This window comes from Myotis daubentonii, chromosome 17 (genome assembly GCF_963259705.1).
Source record: "Myotis daubentonii chromosome 17, mMyoDau2.1, whole genome shotgun sequence".
Lineage (NCBI taxonomy): Eukaryota > Metazoa > Chordata > Mammalia > Chiroptera > Vespertilionidae > Myotis > Myotis daubentonii.
The window spans coordinates 6,794,761-6,818,366 of NC_081856.1; the positions used below are offsets into that span (position 1 = coordinate 6,794,761).

Genomic DNA, 23,606 nt, shown 5'->3' on the forward strand with positions numbered 1-23,606 from the left:
GCCGTGCAGGCCTGAGAGAGGGACAGAGAAGAGAGGCCACCTGCTGCTCCAGAGGGGAAGGGAGCCAGCACGCACTGGCTTCCTCAAGCTCTAATTACTGTCTCTTTGCTTATTTACTTGTTTGTTTATTTTAGATAATTTTTATGAGTTTGAGCCAAACTGACGACATATGCCGGGAAGCAAGGTCTCAAACGCTCCAGGTCTTCGCTGATGAGACGGTCTAATCCACTGGCCATTTGCAGATCTGGACTCTGGGCTCAGACCCGTGAGGGGGCAAGAGAACAGACCAACCCTTGATTAGTTCACAGAACTCCAATTCTTTATTCATCACAGCTTGCTCACAATGACATACAGGAAAGAGCACTAATGAAGAGTAAATATGCAGGCAGCAACCTTGGGGAGTTGGGAGGTGGGGAGAAACGACTTCAAAACTGTGATAGGTCCTGACGTGGATGTCTGGTGATTCTTAGTTGGCACAGTGCCCTGCCTACCCCCTTCACTGCGTCAGCCCTCGCAGATGGAGTGGTATATATTTTTTTAATCGGCAGGATTGCCTCACACTGGGGAAGAAAGACCAGCTTGTGTGAAAGTCCGCAGTGTTTCTGACTGTGTGTGTGTGTGTGTGTATTTCAACGCAACGACCAGCTCACAGTTTCCAAGTGAAAACTATTCAGTAGCATCATGTACTTGTTCTATAGGTAAGAGCTTAAATGAACATCGTCCATCATGGCATCCACAAATAAGCCACCTGACACGTTAATTAATTCATTCCATCAACAGAACTTAAAGGAGAGAACTAAGCCCACTTCACGAAGAGCGATTTCGCGGCTGCTGGAGCCATTTAAAACAGCACTTTAAAGGGTCCCTTTTTTTGCTTCCACCCAGATTAATCTCAGGCCTGTCTTCTCATCCATCCCTTTCTAAAAGCAAAGCACATCGGTAGCACACAATCCAGTAGAGCGAATGCCAATGCTACGATTGGTGGGTATTCTTAGCCTGGTTTTGCCGTTTCCAGGCAGTAAGTAGGTGATGAATGAACAAATGTAGAGTTAGGTGTGGAGTCGTAACACCTGTGGTCTAGGGACGGGCTCGGTCAAATTCAGGGATGACAGCGCTGTCTAGGTCATTAGGCAATGGTGGATCTCTAGCACCATAGACTGTCTACTGACCTCGTTTTTCTGTTGGAATGAGAAAGGCAGGGAAGGGAGTCAGACGTGGGGAGCTTCGGAAGGAACAGACCCAGCGATTTCATTTGCGTGGAAAGACACAACGTCAAAAGCCTGTTACAGGACATGTAAGGTTATGAAATAACTTGCATAATGCAATACTTGTATTTTTTAACAAAAATGTAAGTATTTACAAAATAAGAACCAAGGTATTTTTTTTTAAACATCAAGCAAAACATTCTGCAAAGAGACCGCATTGATTTCTTTTATTTTTGATTCTGTTTTTGTGTGTTTTTTAAATAGTGAGTTCTTCTTAAACCATGTCACACATTTCTCATACTGATATCGCCTGATCCCTTATGCTATAGGCAGGGGGACTTCCTAGCCGCGGGGCGTGCCATACCCTCCGTCGCCTCAGCCGGACAGTTCCACCTGCAGCTCCTTGTTCCTGCGCACCTCCGCGGCGTGCCTCTCCTGCAAGACACCAAGGGACAAGCTGGGTCACGGAGCCCGCTGTCTGCTCCACGCAGAACCGGGGGGCCCCGCCCGCTCCTTTGCATGCGGTGTGCTTGACTGGAAGGAACCTCGTTTGACATCTACCTTCAGGAAATGTTCTCATTTCCCAAGAAAGGAACACATGGAACCCAATACGTGTCACATTGCAGAAGCTCTTAGGAGACTTACGACATCTTAAAAAAACAACAACCATTGTATTCAACCGAAACTATGACCAGAAGAGGATTTTCACTGTTACGGCCACTGTGTAAATCCAGACAGTGACCGCTGCTCAGGGTTCCTGATGTATCAGGTGGGGAACTTTCTGCAGGTCGAATGAGAATCCTGCTGTGATGAGATGAGTGTGCCCATGCCTAGCAATGCCACGTAGGTTTTCTTAGGGCCTAGGATGTGAGGTAAAGGTGGAGTCACAATGATCCTGAATGGAACACAGTGGTTCTCCGCTGTCCATGGTACCAGAACCTGTCAGCAGGCGTCTCACCAGTTACGTGGGAAAGTGGAGACTGAGGGTGCATGGAGGAATGTTCAGGGTCATGGGTCTAAATTTTAGCCAGTGGAGCTTTGCTCTCCTGCATCTCAGTCAAGCGCTCACTATGGTCCCACCATATGTAACCTGCAGCGAGCTGGTGTCTGGTGCCTCCTCCGAATGCTGACCTGACCCATGTACTGTAGGTGGAATAGTTCTGAGAGTGTGAAAGGACTGGGCTTACACAAGGAAGTTAAATCGTAACTTTAGGGTTTGACTGAGGCATCCAGTGGCTGTTCTGGCTCCTGCCCAGGTCACCCCGAACCTCACCCCCCCCCCCCCAGAGCCTCACATGCCCTCCCAGCAAAGCTTCCAAGCCTTCCCGAGTCCAGGTGCCCATGAAAATCTCCATGGAATTCAATGTATATATTTTTAGGTTTTATGTCTGAGTTCCTTTGGTTCTGGCCTGATATTTGTAGTCAGAGAATGGAAGTGAAAAAACAAAGAATCACTAGAATGTCAGGCTGAGGCTGCCGGATTCGTAGATGAGATGGACCAACTCTAACATACGACATGGAGCTTCCTAAGAAATAATCAGAAAACAGGGGCTGGGAGTGTCTAAACTCTCACTGAGTGTTCTGGTGACAGGGACAGTCCATATCTTTCTGCATCTCCAGTGCCTAGCATGCGATCGCACCCAGGACAGGCGGGGAGGGTGACTGCTCAGAAAAGGATTGAGGCAGCCTATCTCAAAGACCCTCTTTCACAAGGCTTAATCTGATTTTTGAAAATGGACAGAAGTTGACTACTCATAGCTACATTGTCCATTTTGAAAGGAAGGTTTTGAGGGGTGGTAATGGTGGTGGTGGTGATGGTGATTATGATGATGGTGGTGGTGATGGTAGTGATGGTGAGGATGGTGGTGGTGATGGTGGTGATTATGGTGATGGTGATGGTGGTGATGGTAGTGATAATGATGGTGGTGGTGATGATGATAGTGGTGGTGGTGATTATGGTGATGGTAGTGATGGTAATGATTATGGTGGTGATGGTGATGGTGGTGGTGGTGGTAGTGATGGTGGTGATGGTGGTGGTGGTGATGGTGGTGATGGTGGTGGTGATGATGGTGGTGGTGGTGATGGTAGTGGTGGTAGTGATGGTGATGGTGGTGTTGTTGGTGATGGTGGTGGTGGTGATGGTGGTGGTGATGGTGATGGTGGTGGTGGTAGTGATGGTGGTGATGGTGGTGGTTGTGATGGTGATAATGGTGGTGGTGGTGGTGGTGATGGTGATGGTGATGGTGGTGGTGGTGGTAGTGATGGTGGTGATGGTGATGATGGTGGTGGTGGTGATGATGGTGGTGATGATGGTGGTGGTGGTGATGGTAGTGGTGGTAGTGATGGCGGTGATGGTGGTGGTGGTGATGGTGATGGTGGTGGTGGTGATGGTGGTGGTGGTGATGGTGATGGTGATGTGGTGGTGGTGATGATGGCAATAGTGGAGGTGGTGGGTGGTGGTGGCCCTGGCTGTGTATAGCACAGAGCCCACAGAAGGGCAAGAAGGAACATTTTGGGGAGGATCTGCAGCACCACTCATCCTGATTGATGGGACCGAGTTTACATTCAGTGGAGAGAAAGGCACCAGGGTATGGACGTGAGGAAATGAACACCTCCCCTTTGCTCCCCTGCACTTTGGCTCCATGCAGTGTTATCACAGCTGAGCTTTCCACGTAGATGTTCCTAGGTGGAGAGAACAGGTTCCCACCATTCATACATACTCTGTCCTCTTCTGATAAATATATTTTTCCAACTTAATATTGATGTACTTAACATTACATATTAATTAGTGGTTAAACTAAAATTAAGCATTATATAGTATATATGTATGAAGCATTGCATGCTCCTAATTTAATATTTCCAATAGGTTGGCTCTGAAGGTTAGTGCAGTGGTCTTTCCTACATTGGAAAAGCATGAACTAGCCCCCCTTAACCCATTCGCCCTGGAAGTTTGACACAATTCCAGCCTCCCGATGGGGCCCAAAGCCTGGCCCATGTTACAGCCCCACTAGGTCTGTCTACACTGAGGCCCGAGCACGGGGCGAGCTGTGCCCGCATGCGCAGGCTCTGACCCATCTCTGGTGCCGGATTTGCAGTTCTCCCAGCGGTGTCTGAGGAATGCGCCTGCTCAGGACCCCGAGGTGATTACCTTTTCCTGCAGACGTTCAATGATAGCGGCTAGGTTAGCCTCACGGTTTTCCTTAATCTGTTCCATCTTCAGGATCAGCTTTTCCTCGGCCATTTTGCTGAAGTTGTTGTTTTCCTCCAGCGCCTTCTGCAGGACTTCCCGCTCATGCTCCCGCTTCTCCGCCAGCTGTTTCAGCACCTGGGCCTCCTGAGACTGGGAGAGAGAAACACGTCCTCTTAGGCACCCAACGCGAGCCTGGAGGAGGGGTGGCCCAGACCCCAGCGCGCTCTTAGCAAACAAGCAGCGTGTCTGGCCAGAGCACGCTGGCCATTGGGCCCTTACCACCATGCCTCAGGGTTTCCTACAGGAGGGAGCTGGATGTTCAGATGTGAGCTTTCTGGACAGGCTGTCTTAGAAGAAACATCTAACCCTCACTGAGAGTTTTTGTTCCTGTGTTTTTTATGAGTTGCTGCTATGCATTTATGTGACAGGGGATGCTGTCGTTAATCACTGGGTAGCAACATCCACTGAAGCCTGAGGACAATAGGTAGGATTGGAGCAAGGTCGGTCTTTTCTCTGCCTCATTATTTTAGATCAGCTGTAGGCTGGGTGCTGCAACGACCTTCCTGCTTTCGCCAATCTAATCACTACACTCACTTCCCGGTTTAATTCCATGTCCCTTTCCCCTCCCTAACCCCCCCTTTTTGTCTTGTGCCAAATTATCCTTGGAGACTTGTCTATAGTGCAAACTTAAGGTCCACGTAGCCACAGACAACAGTAAGTCTTTGTTGTGACCTCTCTGTAGCATTCTGAGGTCATTTTTGAAACTCTGTGGTTGCTTAGTGATCTGAGCAGAAACACCAGGAGCAGACACCCCCCACCCCTGCCTTTGCTCTGCATTTTCTGGACTGCCATTCACCTGCAGCAGCAGGGGGCAGCACAGTTCTGCGCATGAATGTTAACAGCCATCAGGGAGCTTGGTAAACAAGCAGAGGCCTGTGTCCACCGCCAGAGATTTCGATTCTGTGGCTGTTTGGTGAGACCCAGGAGCCTATATTTTTGACCAGTATCCCTAGTGACTATAATGCAGGCAGCTCTCAGTGTATGTTTGAGAAGTACACTGGCACAGGCCTGTGTTCACGTTTTAGCTGTGTTGGTGACCCTGGATGTGTTAACTTCTTTCCACATTCATTTGCTCCTCCACAACTACGTAGATGTTTAATACTGGACTTCTCGGGGATAAGACTAAATTATTACACGCTCATTGTTTCTGGGTAATTCCCTGGGATTGGCTGGTCCTCTGAGATGGATTAAATGTGAGTATCCACACAATGGTAGATAAGAAATATATTCCATGGGCTGTTAAGTATTAATACCACTAAAAGCATCAATAGGAAAACATTTTAGTTGAAGGTAGTGGTCATGGGGTCTTAGTAAATAAATCTTTTTTTAAAATATATTTTATTGATTTTCTACAGAGAGGAAGGGAGAGAGATAGAGAGTCAGAAACATCGATGAGCCGCCTCCTGCACATCCCCTACCGGGATGTGCCCGCAACATGCCCTTGACCGGAATCAAACCTGGGACCCTTTAGTCCACAGGCTGACGCTCTATCCACTGAGCCAAACCGGTTTCAGCAATAAATCTTGATGTATAAACAGTATGAGATCTGACAGGGCTAGAAATCAGATAAAGTTCTACAGGCGTGGAAAATGGTGATATTCTACAGAAAGCCTAATGAGTCCTGTGGATGTGTTTATTCCGACCTTTATCAGGAACATGTTGACACTAGGGGCCCGGTGCACGAAATTCGTGCACTGGGTGTGTGTGTGTGTGGGGGGGGGAGTGTCCCTCAGCCCAGCCTGCCCCTCTCACATACTGGGAGCCCTCAGGCGTTGACCCCCATCACCCTCCAATCGCAGGATCGGCCCCTTGCCCAGGCCTGATGCCTCTGGCCTAGCCGTCCGGCTCGGGCAGCGGGGACCCGCAGCTGCAGCGGCCCCAAGATCGTGGGCTTCGCTTTAGGCCCAGGCAAGGGACCCCTAGCTCCCGGGACTGCCAGCTTCGACCATGTCCAGCTCCCATCGCTGGCTCCACCCCTACTTCCTGCTATCACTGGCCAGGGCGGAAAAGGCACCTGATTCTCCGATCATGGCTGGGGGGCAGGGCAAAGGCGGCCCCAGGGCCGCCTTTGCCCTGCCCCCCAGCTCTTAGCTCCCCCCTGGGTTTCTGATCACTGTCAGTGGCAGGGGGCTTCTTCCTGCTTTCCCTTTCGCCTCCCTGCATTGTGCCTACATATGCAAATTAACCGCCATCTTGTTGGCAGTTAACTGCCAATCTTAGTTGGCAGTTAACTGCCAATCTTAGTTGGCAGTTAATTTGCATATAGCCCTGATTAGCCAATGAAAAGGGTAGCTCGTACGCCAATTACCGTTTTTCTCTTTTATTAGTGTTGATGGGAGATTAATTCCTGGGAGATTAGAAAATCCTGGGAGCTGAGCCCACTTCTAGTTTTAACCCCATAATGGTTTCACTGGCATCTCAGTGGGCCACATTCCTGCTTCCTTATAGTTTGCCATAAAACCGATATGAAAAACAAGGAGGAAATGTTAACACAAATCAAGTTCAAAATCAAATGGAGCTTTTCTGGAGAAACATGAAAGCATTTTCTAGCTGGTTCATCCTCCTGCCTGCAGGTGGACTATTGGTGAAGCTTCCTGTGTCGACTTTGTTTCTTTTCTGCTACCAGGGCTACTGAATTGTTTCAGAGAGAAAGAGACTGATTGAAGATGTGTGTGTGTGTGTGTGTGTGTGTGTGTGTGTATGTGTTTAAAGTTTTTCTCTGAGAACAGTCTTTACGCAATTATTACCTTTTGGCATATGGATAAAGATAGTGCCTATCTCATAGGATTGTTTATAAGCATCAAATGAAATGTTTGCAAGGCACTCAGCTAGTGTTCAGTACAGAGTAAGCTAGTTCTGGGCAAATGGAAGCCATTATTATTGAAACCCAAACTCAAACCCCAGTGACTGGGAGATGATGGCAATTGAAGCGACTGGTACAGCTAAACTCAGGTGTAACATTCTGGCTGCCTCCCGTGTGCAGGATATTTGTGTGCAAACATCTTGAGTTATTGACATCAGTGGGTTCAGGCTCCTCATGGTGATGATACAACCCTTTCCTACCTCCCTCCTCTGCACCACCCTCATCCGCTGAATGGGCTGCAGCGATAGAAAATGTCAGTCAGTGAGCACCTCAAAGACACAGGAGGAAACCACTGATCCTTCACCTCAGACATGCAGTTCAATCTGTAACCCCCAGACCGGAGCACTTCCAGAGGGAGAGAAGTCTGGGTTATCACAAATGAGGGTGCCACGTGTCTGAGGACTAGAGGTAAGATCAGAATCGAGGTTTCTCTTGTAATGGACAGGAGACCCCGAGGCAGCGCCAGGAAAGAAAACCAAATAGATAAAAATAAAGCCCAACAAAATGTAACTTCAAGCCCTCTCTGTGGACAGGGATTCTGGGTGGTTATTCTCTGAGCAGGGTATTAGCAGGCCCTCCCCTCTTCCTCCTCAGCGCACCCAGCCTGGTGGCCTAGATAGGAGCCACCTGGCTAGATGGGCGCCACCTGAATAAATGGGAGCCACCTGGACTTTTTATGGCCATTTTTCTGCGGAGAGAGCTACCATGGGTAGTTATTAAGGGGTAACTGTGTAACTGTTAATTTCCAGGTGCTCAAGTTAACTTTGGATCTTGCATTCTTAATTTTCTTCTGCAAAAGAGCTGATGACCATCAGGAGACAGCAGGGGAAAGGGCCTGAGAAAGGAAGCCCTTGGAATTAAAAGGCTAAGATAGCAACACACACCTTTGCCAACTTCTTGCCGAGGTGGGGCACCCTGGGTCTGTGGGAGCAAGTGCCCGCGGGCCCCACTGTCAGTGGTGGAGAGAGGCCTGCTGCATCCGGGAGTGGCATTGGCTCAGCTGAAATGCCCGGTTCATGGCATTAGCATTTCTTCACCCAGTGGGGCGAAATGAGAGGCCCAGCCTGGGTGCGAAGTGCATTTCATTAGCGCAGCTCACGGGGTGAGACAGAAACTGAGGCAGCAGTGCAGAGACCGGCACTGGAGGGGACGGCGACAGCCACTGTGTCTCAGCGAATGCATTGCTACGACCTGATACTTATCTGTGTCTCTGAAAAACTGCAGGCTGAGACAGCGATTATGAAATGAATGCCTCGCTGAGAAAATAGTTATGGCTCCCTATTTTGGTCCTTCCTCATAAGCACTCAACTCTTAAACAGCTTCTTCAAGGAGTCTTGGGGGCCTTTTCTTGGGCCCCAAGTCTCTGTCACTCCCTCGCTGCAGAAAATCCCATTTCTCCTTCTCTCTTTCATAGCCTAGCGCCCAGATACCACTGCCAAAACTTTAACTCCCTTCCTGGGAGAAACTGATTCTCTCTTGAATCTTGTGGAATCTCCCAGGTCACAGCTGGTCCTGATCCCAATATTTCTATCAATGAGCAAATCGGCATGTCATGCAGAAAAGTGCATGAAAACATGACACACAGTGAGTGTGGGCGCAGAATACAGGCGTGACCTACAGGACTGGAAGCATTTGCCTTCATTTTTGCACAAGTCGGGCTCCTGACACGGTCGCATAGGCCCTCTTGCTTTGTCCTTCGCTTCTGTAGATTAGCAGAGAGCAAGGGACTGACTGACACAGGTGGGATTTGCTGAAAGCTGCTAAAAATAAATTGTCCAAGGGAAAAGGAGGTGGCCATGGAGGGACATTTCTGAGTGGCATGTGCCTAATGTAGAAGGTCACTGCATTTCTGAAATAGGAAATTAGGGCATGGGAGTGATCAGCTGTTATCAAGGCAAATGTATTTATAGACCCGAGACCTCCAGTGGGGCATCCTGGGAGACCGGGCAGCCCTCTCCATCTGCTGTGGGGATGACAGGCACGTCATCGTCAAACGCCTTTTCCAGGCGTCACGCTGGACTCGGTATCATTGGAGTAAGTACACGAGAGGCACGCGGAGGGAGGAATAACGCGTCTGGGAGAAGAGTGGCTGTTCATGTGGGAACACTGCAGCATTGCCCAGAGAGCTAACTACCATTTCTTATATTACTGAGTAGAAGACTTAATTACTGTGCAAGCGAATGGAAGATACATTTGAGTTGCGGGGTATATAAAGCTCACTTTATGTTAGGTACACAAAGGAGATTTAAGACCGGATGTAGAAAGGGCTAGTTTTCATTCACTTCTGAAGTAACATATTTTTCTGTCCCATCATTTTCTTGTCTTCTCATCATGTGGGTGTGTTACTTTCCATCTAGCACCATTTATCAGACACTCATGAGATCATCTAATGATTGATTTACTGTTAACGATGAAGAAAACATTAACCCAATTAAAGTTACAAATAATGTCTTGTTAAAATATGACAACTGAATGGGAGTGTGTGAAACGAAAGGGTGCAATATTCACTTTGTGTTGAAGGACCAGAAGCAGGATAAGAAATTTAAAATGATTAAAATCCAAAGTCTTTAGAACGAGCCCTTCTGCGAAAGCCTGTACCCGTTTATTGGGTCAACTCCTCGGGACACAGCCCCCGGGGAGCTGGACACGCGTGAGGAGTCTGTGGCCATGGTCACGGGAATTGCGAATAACCCTGCCCTTCAGTTCAGGACCTATTGCTATACAGTCCACCCCCTCTTTTCCTGGGTTTGACGTTAATTGCCACCTACAATGTGAGTTGCCAACAAATGCAAAAGATAAGTTTATCAAGTTTGGTGACTAATGACCTACTTTTATGCCATTTTATAAAAATAAGCAACACATCTTTCTTTCAGCAGTTCAGTGACTTGGGAGTTCATTGTGCCAATATTGTCAGGATGCCAATTATACATCACAGGACAGGTTTGAGTGGCATTCTTCATAATTTAATCAATTTTAACACGAGATTTTATCAATGTCATTTAAATCCTTCAGCTTTCATCATTTTCTCATAACATTAAATTTTCAAGCCACTTATCAAACTATTTTTCTTTATAATTGGATAAATAATATTCTTAATATTTAAAAATATTTATGAAATACATTGTATGGTAACATTTCAGTATTTACATTACTGATGAACTTCTTTTCTTTATAAAGTTATGAATTTGCTAGAACATGTTATCTGTGAAGTCAGGAACTGGGTGTGTTTTTGCCAAATAACAGCTAACAGTGCTTTCCCAGTGCTGGTTATATGTCTTTGTGTGGAGTAACTAATTCCTCTAATTCTCACAGTGACTCCGTGATGTAGGCCCTATTATTTGTCTCACTTTACAGATGGCTAGAATAGGACAGAGAGTTTAGTGACTTGCTCAAAGTCACACAGCCATTAAGTGGTGGAACAGGCTTTGAATCATAGACATTTTCTTAACCATATGCTCTTAACCACTACACTTTAAGAAACACTCATAAACACTGTGCTTGGCTTAGGATGTCCGTATCATGTACTGTCCAGACCAGGACACGTAGGAGATTGAAATAATACCGATGATATCAGAACAGCAGGAGTAAAGCTGACGTTGTCCTGAGCCAATGGGGATGCATGGGTAGCGTGGCTCTTCTGCCTCCTGCTACGTGATGTTTGTTGAATGAATGAATGGGTGGGTGGAAGGATGGATGACTAAGTGTTCCTACCATTTTGTCCCAGTGGGTCAGCTGCACTATGGAAACTGATTTCAGAATATGAGCTTCAAGCTGCCCTCATGAGAGAGTATGGTCTCACGGAGGTGACCGTGGACTCCCAGAGATAATTAAAAAGCGAGAAAAAGAGGGAAAGGTCTTATTTTTTTAAATAATAAACTGCCACCAGCTAATCAACGGAGCATTAATTCTGGGTCAGAGGAGCCTGAGGGAAGCTGGTCCAACAGAGTAACCAGATGGTCAGAGCAGCAGTCGGGTCAGCAGATGGGGCGAGGAGCCGGGAAACTGTCAGGACACTTAACACGGAGTGAATTCCCGGTGCGTGGAGGCGCCTCGGGGCAGCCGTCCAGCTGTGAACCCCGAGGCCCCGCAACACAGCCCAGGTCACCGCTGCCCAGATGTGGTCCCTGAGCTCTCAGGAGCAGGGACTAATGGAGGGGAACACATAGTTTTTTATGCTTTAAAAGCCCTACCAGAAATCATATTTCACATCTATGTCCACAGCTATCTCTGTATTTACTTTGAGTTAGAATTATATCAATTTAGTGAGAAAATGTTTATTATTTTATGATGGTCAGAATTATTGGCAGTTACAGATTCCTTTGACTATAACCATGACACAGGAATTTATTAATACTTATTTAAATGTAGTATGTTTGACAGGCTGAGTCTTTAAAAATATGTAATATATGGGAGAGGCAATGGGCCCAGGGCAGTGGAAATGTAGCTGACCACTGGGCGAAGCTGGACATCTGTACTTGTGAAAGCCTTTAGCGACTCCTTGTTTCTCACATAACGGAATGTGAGCACCTGGCTTGGCATTCAAGGCCCTCCACAATCTCACCTCACTGCTCGCCCACCCCCACCCAGATCCACTAGTTCAAGCTCCTGGTCTACCCACTGTCCTGAAAACACTTCCTGCATCCTCTCTGGGCATCGGTAGTCCTGGAACCATTCATGTCTTCTCTATTTATCTAACACTCTTTATTTTTCTAGTCACCCAGCTTTTTAAAGCAGATATTTCTGTGAAAAGAAGCTGCAATTCATATCAAGCAGTGAAATGGTTTTATTTTCCTCAGTGACCTTTCATTTACTTGAAAGTCAAATTCCTTAAAATGCTCAATTTCTACCAGTCTCCCCCTGATCTTTCTGCTTCAGCCACACTGTCCTCCTTGTTATTTCTCAAACAATCCTAGCATCCTCCTACCTCAGGGCCTTTGCACTCACCATTCTCTTTGCTTCCAATGTTCTACCCTTCATGCTGCTTTTCCAATGTTCTCATATTCAAGAGGCCTTTCCCGACCACCCCACATGAACAGAGCTTTTCACTCCAGCACCACCAATTCCCTTTGGCCTGTTTTATTTAGTATCACCTGACATGTACATTTTTGTACTTGCCGTGTCTCCCCCACTGACATGTAAGGTTGGTGAGGTATCCCTAATGCATGGAACAGGGCCTGTCAAATAGAGCATGCTCAATACATATCTGTTGATTGAGTGATTTTCCCCAGACTGAGAATTCTTTGGATTGTAGAGTTTACTTAATGCAACCTCAGAAGGTGTCATTTGGAAACTTACTATTATTTTGTTTTATGATGGGAGGATGAAACAAAAACAAGCTATATATTGCCACTTCAGCATTTGTTCTGCAAGTTATCATTTAAAAATATTTGTAGTACTAACTATGGCCAAGCACTATTAAATAGAAGATATAACGTGTACTTTCATGGAGTTTATAAGCTAATTAGAGGCCCAGTGCATGAAATTCGTACATGGGGGGGGGATTGCCTCAGCCTGGCCTGCACCTTCTCCAATCCGGGACCCCTTGGGGGATGTCTGACAGCTGGTTCGGGCCTAAACTGGCAGTCTGACATCCCTCTTGCAATCTGGGATAGCTGGCTCCTAACCACTTGCCTGCCTGATCGCCCCTAACCACTCTGCCTGCCTGCCTGATTTCCCCTAACTGCTCCCCTGCCTTCCTGACTGCCCCTAGCTGTCTCTGCCTCGGCCCCCGTCACTGCGGCTTTCTCTGGAAGGATGTCCGAAATAACGTCTGGAAGGTTATTTGGCTGTCTGGTCTAATTAGCATATTATGCTTTTATTAGTATAGATGGGGGATATAGGGCTAAGTAAATATGCAGATAAACATATGCTCACCAATTGTGTGCACCAATTGTGCCAAGGACTGCAAAGGAAAAATAGTCCTGAGCACCTATGACCACAAGAGAGAATAACAAGTAAAAAGGGGTTTGGAGGAGCCCCCTCCCCATAGTGAGGAATTGACACATAAAATGAGACCTGGGTGGGCAAGGAAGGAAGTGTGGGATTTAGAAGAGCCCACCCTTTCGTTGGTCCTAAACTCCACCTGTGCTGGTTTGTATAATGCAAAGATTGCAATCAGAGCATGGAAGTTTCTTTGTGACTTTATATCAATGTAATTATTAGAGAGCATGGAAGGAAGAATACCAGGTAAAGTTGAATCTGAATAATTATCTGGTGCCACTTTGGAAAAGTTAGGCCTAAAGGTCCTCCATTGTTCACTACAAGCTTCCAGGTCTAATCAGCTGTCTCTGTGCCCTCCAGCTGTAGCCACACGTGGCTAGTTTCATGTTTCCTTTTTATCTTCTTAAATGTGACTGCTAGGAGAATTTAAAATACATCTGTGGCTCACATTATATTTCTGTCGGGCAGTGCTGGTCTCAATAGCTGCATAGCTGGGTTTTTTGTTTGTTTGTTCTTTTTATATGAAAATATCCACACAGGATGTCAGCAGGGCTAAAGAAGAGAATTACAAAGTGAATAGTGCATGAGCAAAATCATTATGCTAATGGTCATCTAACATTTGCAGATAAAAACTGTGGATGCTTGTACTTGTTCTTGTCAACATCCATTTTCCTTTCTTCAGGTAAGAACATGTCAGTAGTCTTTATCACTCCTCCTCACTTCTAACCTCAGAGATCTTAGCGAAGGCTCTTCAGGTCATGTGATCCAGGCTAGCCAATCAAAGTGCTGTCTCCCAGGTCGGGCATGTGATCCAGGACAGACCATCGAGACTTAGTTCCAGGGCTTTTGGTAGAACTCTTAGGAAAGAGGAGCTCTTTCTGCAGGAGCTGCTAATTTTTGAGGACAATAATTTGGGATGACTCTTGGAACTAAACACTCTTACTATTGAAAGCAATTGGAAACAGATGGAAAGAGCATTTTCTGACACTATTGCTCGGCCTCCTGAATGCAGCTGGTTTGAAGCTGCAACCCCTCCTAGACTTTTCAGTCACACACCCTGCTCTGGTGTTAGCTAGTTGAGCCGGGTTTTGGTTATAGGCATGTCCTGGCTTAGATAATCGCTGAGATGTATGCGCTTGCTGAAGGCCTTTTAAAGAGAACGAACAGTTCTTCAAATGAACATTAATTAAGTCAGTACGACCCAACATAATAAAATCAAGTAATGATTTTTTTGGTTGATATTTTCTGTTAATTAGTTGTATTTTCTTCTAATTAAAGCCCTACTGCCAGGACATAATCTAGATAATGATTTTTGCCTTGAAAACTGTAACATGAAGTCATAGCAAAAATGCGGAGGAATACTGATTTTAAAGGGTTCCAAAAAACGTTTTTCTTGGGAGTCATAATGCAGATGGTTATACGTGTCGATGTCTGTTAGCCACGTGGCCAGTTTCCAGTTCAATTCAATTGTATGAATGTCTCATTGCTGATAAGTTATTGTTGTTACGGGGCAGGAATTTTACCAGAACCAGCAAGTAGTTAACTCACGGAGTTTTATGAAAACTCCCAGTTAACATTGATCATCTTTGTGTTGTTCTTCCTCTTCCTTTTAGGATTTCCTTCCAATTAAATGCCCAATCTAGAAATGCCAGCAACACCCTGAACCATGATGCTGAGTTTTCATCTCTAAGTTTCCATTTTAGCTCAGTCACTGAGTTTGTATTCTAACCAAGTCCAGAACCTGCCTATGTGAACCTAGGACCGATACCCGTGTCCTCTGATGCCAGTGCATGGGGAGGACTTAACTGCCTGCATGCGGCCCACTCGCTGCTGTTACAGTCGTTATTACTATCTGTCAGCAGCCAAGTCTTGGTGGATGGTCACAGATGAAATTAACTTAGCTCGGCTATGCAAGGAAAGCTATAATTAACAACCCCCAAAGCGAACAAATATTTTTAAAGCAACGCTCTATACGTATATTCAGGTTAGTAGCTAGTTTCCTCCTTTTAAAATTCTGACTTAGAGCAACAGTACGTGGGCAAATTCAATAAATATATACGTAAGAAATAAAGAAGTCCTCCTCAGACATTCGAGAACATCACCCTGCAGTGGAAAGTGAAATCGCGATCAGCGTGTTACAGGACACAGCAAGACGGTTTTCAACCACAGGGAGATCGTGTTGTTTCTCACTTAAACAGACAGTATTTTCTGGTTCAGAAAAGTTACCCTGAGGACTTCTAATCTTTGAGGCTTGTTAGTTGATACTACATACATATGTATATATCTGTATGTATATGTACACACATATGCATATGTGCACACGCGCGCACACACACACACACACAGACAAGTGCTTGTCCTGCACTCCCTGTTAGAAATTTCAGTTTTTAGAAGGACTGTCTTCATTCTCTTTATACATGTCACATAGATGTGTTTACTGGGTTGGCTTTTTATAGACAACATCTTAATAAAATTGAAAATTATTATAAATGCAGAGTTTCTATTCAAATCACAAGATTGGGCATAGAGCATATTCTTAGTGACGAAATAATCCTAGAAACATATGATGATAAAGTCCGTGGAAAATACAATGTAGGTATGAATTAGCTAAAGTAATTCCACTTGGGTTGATTAAAGGTATCTTCATGGGATGGATGCCCACATTCACATCGTTGGTACAGATACATGCAGACAGAACTGCCGCTGTGTGCAAAGTCCTTGGGGTTTCTGAGTGCCCTCCATTTTTAATACCCTTGGCTTTTCTTGGTCATCTGATTGTGAAGAATTAAAATTTGGCAAAAGAAAAGGTCTCTAACACAAACCAGTGGAAAAGGAGAAAAAATGAGCACAGGAAGACACTCATAGATCCCAGGGCAGATCCTGCCCGTGAGAGGAGCAAGTTCATGGCAGGCAGCTCAGCCGGGGCGGGCAGGGCCAGCGCCTGGCACTCATCCCCGGGGAGCATCTGGCAGGAAAAATCTCAGAGGGAGGAGGGGTGGTTCCTAGTTCCAAGGAAAACCGCAAACTACACTGGGGATGGGACGCAGACCTGAGGGAGGAGCACGGACCTGCACGCCTCCCACCACCAGCCCTGGAGTAAAGTTACCTGAGGCTGTGCCTTCTCCCTTGGGGTGAGGGGCCCACGGTGGGGGCAGGGCACCAGGGCGTGGAGCTGTTCAGTGTCTGAGACCTCAGGCTCTAGCTAGTCTACAAGCAGCAACCTTTACTAGAAGTAGGCTGACTCCAGGCCCACTGAGGGCCCTCACGTTTCCAGGTGCCGTCCTCTGGAACCTCAGCCAGGGGTGTGTGTGTGTGTGTGTGTGTGTGTGTGTGTGTGTGTGTGTGTGTCTGGAGAGAGGGAAAGGGGGAGGGAGGGAGAGAGAGAGAGAGAGAGAGAGAGAGAGAGAGAGAGAGAGAGAGAGAGAGAGAGAAACTATTCTAACGTATGTCAACCATAACTAAGCATACATTTTTAAAAATGTTCGGGAAAGTTACCTTTCTTCTCTCCTCGGCGGCCTCCAGTTTCTTCTGGATCTCCTCCAGGGACAGGTCTTTCTTCTTGGGAGAAGCTAAAGTTCGCGGGGCTTCTGAGATGGGAGACGGTGGCTTTAAGATCAGCTCGAAAGCCTGGCCGGAGGCACGTTTGTTGATCTGCTTCACTTCCATGTCTGAGGAAGGAATGTGTGCGGATGGTGAGCACAGAGCTGGAAGCTGGGCCTGTTTTAATCACCCGAGTCCCGGCGATTGAGAGCAGCCCGCCTGTGCTGTCAGATAGGGATACAGAGCTGCGTAGGACCCTTGCTCCACCTTGTGTGGGAAATACAGGACCTCTTTCTGCCGTGCGATTATGGATATATTTTAAGAGAATAAACATTTACGCTGTTGGGGAACTCAACATAGGGCGTTGAGTAATGGCAGACATTCTTAGGAGAAAACAGCCTGAATTGTTTTTAATCTAAACTTGATTTTTTTTTTTGCATAAATATGGGCTTCACATGAAAAACAAGTAGCACAGACTTCGATGGTTTTGTGTGGAAATTAGCAGGCCGGAGGCACTTCCAGGCTAAATGATGAGAAATAACAAAGTCCTCCATTCCCACAAACAGCCCTGTTAGCGGCCCCACGTCCGGACTGTTTTGAGCCATAGACAAGCAGTAAGGCCTGATAGCTGGACCCAGCACGCGAGGAGCGAGCTCCACCAGCCACAGATCTGATCAGACGAGGAGCTGGGAGGGAGAAAGGACAGGACCCCGCCCTCCCAGGGGCAGCCCTCCTGGCGTGAACTCACCGTCGTAAGTGTAGATGCTGATGTTGCGGGGCTCGGGGTAGAAGCAGGAGCAGATGAGCGAGAGCATGGACAGCTCCTTCATTTTCTCCTTGTAGGCTGGAACAAAGGGCTCAGTTAGACTCTCCCCTCCCTCAGCTTCCTCTTTTAAAAAACATTTTTATTGATTTTTAGAGAGAGGAAAAGAACGGGAGACAGAGAAACATCGATGTGGGAGTGGGACAGTGAGCAGCCGGGAGTTGAGCCACAACCCAGGCCTGTGCCCTGACCGCTGGGAATCGAACCGGCAACATTTTGGTGTTCGGGATGCCGACCAACCAACGGAGCCACACTGGCCAGGGCCCGTTTTCCTCTGAATGCTTCATTTAAGTTCAGTAGTAATAGCCTTCTCCATATACCGCCCGGGACCCCGCTCTGCTCTCTTTCACGAAACATAAACGGATGAAAGGTTAAGCCCGAACTCTGAAGTGCATGTTCTTACACAGGACATAAATGGCGTGTTCCAGCCAGTCAGGTAAGACGGTGGAGGACGGGGATTACAGGAAGGAAGGTGGAGGAGTGAGATCTGGCAGGACAGGAGGGAGCAACGGGAAAGATCTGGAGGAAGCAGGAGCAGAAACGAGCAGAGATGGGGACAGTGCAGCACCCACGCAGGCCTGTGGCGTGTACGTGAGACTCAGGAGGTGCCCTGAGCTGGCTCAGCCTGAAGGCCTTCATTGGAGACGGCAGAGAACGCACCGGGATAGCTAGTGAGCAGATACATCCTCCAGGGACCCAGGCTGCTGCTTTCTCGTCACCCCCAAGGGCACTTCCTTACGTCTCCCTCTTTCAACACACACCGAAAACCTGGCCTGAGACCCAGCATGGATCTCCTTTGCTCACTGTGGAACCCAGTGTGGGTGCCCACCTCGCCAGGTGGCTGCAGGAGCTCAGATGGGCACCTCCTTCCTCCTTATCTCCCCTTTCCAGTTCATTTCCCCCCTTTCTCCTCCAAGGGGTGCCCTGCCCAGGCGACCTCGAGGGCATTTTACCACTGTTCGTGGTCACCAGGACAGTGACGGCCAGATGTTGATTCTTTAATTAGTGAGATGAATACATTAAGAAAAATGGGAGAAAATTGATAGGCATATGGTGCCCTAACTTGGAATAATGTGTTGAACTTCCCGGGTAGCACATGCCTCTTGGCAGGGTCTTCTGATCACCACTGTGGCCCAAGGGAGAGCGAGCATGTTGGGGAGATGCAAAGGCGCGGAAGATACCGTTGTGCTCTAGCGGCAGGTGTGCCTTCTTTGGCCAGCGAGAAACAGACACAGCACCGGGCGCGTTAGAGCTACGAATGCTAGATTGGGAAGGTCCCAAGGGAGCATTTAGTCAACTGACCCACCGAGGGCAGTCATCTGAGGCCAACGACAAAGCTGGGCCTCTGGATGAAATGCAGTAACGCTACGTCAAGGTCGCCAACAGGCCTACTCCAGCTCAGTTTTCAGGATGAGGTTCACTGTGCTCAGAGAGCCGGGCCTGCCTGGTCAGAGGAGGGCGGGGCGGGGGGCAGGAATGGTTTCACAGTCAGGTTGCTAGAGTTAGCAACTACACATATAGGACACCGAGTCAAGTTTAATCCAAATATTGCATGAGACCTACGAACAATCTTCCTTAGCTTTTCTGAAATTCAAATGGAACTGGGTGTTTTGTATTTCATACAGCAGCCAGAGAAAATGGAGGGAAGGACATTGAGTTGGGCTCTAAAGAGTCCATGGGAGACTTTCATGGACTCTGGGTTCTCAGAAGGTTGAAAACTCCAGGAAGTATCACCCACTTCCTGGTATCTGTGAATGGGGACCTCTGTGCCCCTGGAGACAGCGTGGCCACAGGCTGTGCTACCATGGTAGGAAGTCTTCCTGGGAGCCAGGTTTCCGGTAAGATACTTGGAAATTTTGCTCATGGAAACTGATTGTGACTTACGACATCATATTTGCCTGGAAACAAGCATGGATAGATTTTATCTAAGAATGTTAGACTATCATGAATTTTAAGTGTAATCTTAAAAGAAACATAAGCTTAGGAGTTTGGTTTTGCATCAACCCTTAGGAATATTTCTGTGAGAAACTTTGAGAAGCAGAGGTGGCAGTGGGATGGTTTAAGCCCATCAGTAACATCCCCTCTCACTGTCCAAGTCTGGCCATGACATTCCTCCTAGTAACAGGGAGCCACTAAACCTTTCCAAAGTGGGGCAGGTACCTGACAAAAGCCCCTCCTTACATTTATTTGGCCACTTTATGCCGGAAAGACCTGCTGCTGGGAGACACGCTTAAGAAACGGCTGGATGAATTTGAAGGCACCATGGTTGGCGTTGGAAATGGTAGTGCCGGGGCAAAGGACAGGAAATGCAAGAGACTGTGTGAAAAAAGCACCTTGATAGGAAATAACATCTGAGTGAGGGCCCAGGGCAGAGAGGAGGGGGCCTCGCGGGTGGTGGTCAATGGCAGCTTGCCAGAGAAAGTGTCCTGAAAACGAAGTCCCATGAGCGAGTTGTTCTTGCAGAAAGTAGGGCATGTGTTGAGGTGCTGAAATGCACATAAGTTGGATAAACTTTTGTATGCACAATAAAAAAAATCCCAAGCAATTGCAAAGGCTATTAGAAACCCGCTAATAATATCTCACTATTGATATTTCATACTTTGAATTGACAACTGTTGTTATCGGTTTTTGAAAGTCAGCCTGTATCACTCTGTTCACAGCACCCCAACGCATGCGAGCAGAGCTGGATGCGCATTTGCCGGGATGTGGGAGGTGACCGGCAGCGCCATGTAATCTTCTTCATAGTTGGTTGCACTTGCGATTAACTACTAATGTTTGCAAGTAGGTGTATTTCTCCAGTGACTTCATTTACAATTCAGCCCACATGATGCCTAATGGTTCTACAGCAATATCCACGCAGCCTAGTGAGGTACGGACAGTGGTAGTTTTGCCACTCTTCCGAAAGGCTACATGAACTGCGGATACTGGTAACAGCCGCCATTCGCTGAGATCAAACAACGTAGCAGGCTAAGCCGTTTGCATGCATTTTCTCATTTAGTCATCTCAACACAGCCAGGGGAGAGGCACTATACTAGTCTAGACTCACAGATGAAGCAAACACTCAGAGAAGTGGAGGAACTTGCACAGCGTGCGACAGATCAGAGTGGAGTTCGGTTTGAGCGTAACTATTCACTTCCTCCAACAATCTGCTCAGATTTGTAACACACACCTTCACCGTCTGCATATGGCTTCTAACCAGAAAGGATTACTTTTTATTTGTTGGTATATTAGGATTACTGATGTTTAAAATAAAGAATCCAAGACGTTTTATCTTCCCATTTTCCTTTGGCGTCTGTTGTTTAATTGGCACAAGTAAGTATAGAGATTTATAGAAAGAAAGAAGCCTTTTTTTGAACTTGTGGATTTTACTTGGTGCAGATGGTGAGAAAACTCAGGAAGAGTTGCTGAGCAAGGACTCTGAAAAAAATATTATGTATTACATATATATGTAGTGTATATATATATATTATATACTAAGTGTATATAATATATATATATACACACACACACACACACATATATATATATATATATATACACACACATTTAAAATTCAGCCACATGATGCATATATATAATATGTAATATACATATCCTCACCCGGAGGATATTTTTCCATTGATTTCCAGAAAGAGTGGAAGGGAGAGGTAGAGGCAGAGATAGAGAAACATTGATGTGAGAAAGACACATTGATTGGTTGCCTTGCGCATGCATCCTGACCAGGGCCCGGGATTGAGTCTGCACCGAGGTACATGCCCATGACCAGAATTGAACCCTGAACCCTTCAGTTCACAGGCTGATGGTCTAACCACTGAGAAAAACCAGCGAGAGTCCTGAGTGTATATTCTTATTATATGGGTAAGTATATCCTTACATGCTTATGTCACAGTCAAGGAGATAGAGAAAGTGGTGTTAGCCAGGTATTTTAGGAAAACACTTTTGCACCAGTTATTCAGGTGTTTGAAGAGTGATATATGTTGGCAGGCAGTTACCTGAAATTTTTCTGTTTCTTTTCCCTGTGTGTATATAAATGTGGAGAGTGGTGTTTTTTTCTTTGAGGAACAGAGTAGTGGAGAACAATATAATTGTTCTTGAGACTTAATCATCAGATTAGATCGTGGGATAGATTAAAATGAGATGTGTTGCTTACTTGGTAAAATATGAAATAGACACACACATTTATAGTTATTTCCCCCAATCTTCTAAGCCTACATCATAAGTTCTGAGCCCTTTGCTCCAACTTTCAACTACCTCTTAATTTTATAGATGTTGTGTTTCAACAAATATATTATTCATGACAATATGCCCTGCCCCATTATTTTGAAAGGCCAAATAAATAAACATTGTAAACTTTCTACTTCACTTGGCTTGTGTGAGAACGCACGCACCAACATGAGCTCTCATCCCTACCATCTCGTTGTTACTTGATTTGGAATCAGTAGTGTCATAAAATACTTTCCGTGTATTCATTCTGGGCAAAATTTTATTTGTCTCCTCAGATTTGGCTACTGCAGAGTAGGGTGTGGCTATCTGGGTTAGATTTCCTGTTACCAGGTGAGAGCTAATAGGAAATGCTCTGGGAATGTTCGTAAGGTGCTACGTTGGGAGGAAATATCTCATACTGTCTGAGTGGACACTCGAGTGCGTGACCATAAGGACAGTCCCCAGAGGCCTGGACGTGACTGAGGACGTGTGCCCTGGATGGCTCCCGCAGAGCGAGCGCCCAGGTCTGTTAGCGCCTTCTCTCTCTCTTCCTTTCTCATGTTTCCTGTGAGACTAGCGAGGGCCGGAGGTTCTTGGCTTCAATACCTAGTTTGATTCAACCTGACCGCCTTCTTCCGAAAGCCTCTGGGCAGAGTGCAGGGCACAGTCAGAGAAGAGGGTGAACGCAGGAGACGGCGCCTGCGCTTGGTCTCACAGCACACAGATCGCACTGGCGTCTGAGGGATTTCATTGAAAAATTTTCTTATTTGAAACTTACCCATTTTTATAAACATGGACTAAAGGCACCCCTTTTCTCAGGGAAAAAAAGCTGTCATTCCTGGTGGAGGTACCTTTAGCCCCTGGCACACTGGGGAGGTAGCTGTGGGCCTGGCTGGCTCTCCCCCGAGTGAACCGCAGGCAGTGGCAGAGCCAGGCTCTCCGCGAATTGGTGCTGAAGACCTGAACCTCCACCCATTATTACTAGACCTTGAACCCACCCACTTTCCCACCGCTCTCCTCACTGTACCCTCCTTGCCTCCCATTGTCCGAGTCTTAACATCGATGGAACCAGGGGCTTCTCAGCTCTTTGTGCTGCCTTGTTTCCATGCTACAAATCAAGCTCCTGATGCTCATTTTAACTTGATTTTGATCTATAGTATGTGTGCGTGTGCACACATGTGCGTGCATGTGTGGGTGTGGGTGCGTGCATGTGTGTGTGTGATGTGTTTGGTAGTTTGATTGCTCTGTGGTCCAATAGTCTGAGGCAGTTTATTTCCTAAAAGTCAAATCGGTCAACTCGTTTAGTTATATTTTTGGGACCTCCTTCACTGATTTTCTTCTTGAAAGATGCAATAGACTAAAATGATTTCATTTAAAACACATACTAGATTGGCTTGAATGTGGGCCTTAAAAAAAAACTTTGGTTGATGAATATGTAATTGAGGATTCAACTGATTTAAATGAAAAATAAATCTCAGATTTTAAAAAATCCCAGCAGATCTCTGATATGAGGCAATGTCATAGATATTTCTGCTACAATGATGTCATGCTATTGGGTTTAGTATAAATGAGGATCCAGTTTGCATTCATCCTACACACCTTTCCCACAAGAATTACGGTCTCCTAAGCTGTAATGACCAGGAAGGTTTTGGAAGATTAATATTTGATAGGCTGAAGCAGCAGCCTGTTTCCGTAGAATATATATCGAGTCAAATAAAGTGGCCTTTAAGAAGGTCAAAGATGGACAACCCATTATTGGGTTTTACAGAAATACACTGAGTG

The 23,606-nt window shown here is 46.4% G+C and overlaps 1 protein-coding gene across 1 annotated transcript in view; it reads right to left on the minus strand.

The window, feature by feature from the left end:
* Nucleotides 1-297: 297 nt before the first annotated feature.
* The window catches only part of STMN2 (stathmin 2), a 39,023-nt gene continuing 15,714 nt past the window's right edge, over nucleotides 298-23,606 (minus strand). Inside the window, exons 2-5 of the mRNA XM_059672670.1 lie at nucleotides 17,547-17,642; nucleotides 16,754-16,926; nucleotides 4,354-4,545; nucleotides 298-1,640 (exon numbers count right to left, since the gene is read on the minus strand). Of these exons, the coding sequence (XP_059528653.1) occupies nucleotides 1,581-1,640; nucleotides 4,354-4,545; nucleotides 16,754-16,926; nucleotides 17,547-17,642 (521 nt within the window). The 3' untranslated portion in view covers nucleotides 298-1,580. The remainder of the gene's footprint in view (nucleotides 1,641-4,353; nucleotides 4,546-16,753; nucleotides 16,927-17,546; nucleotides 17,643-23,606) is intronic.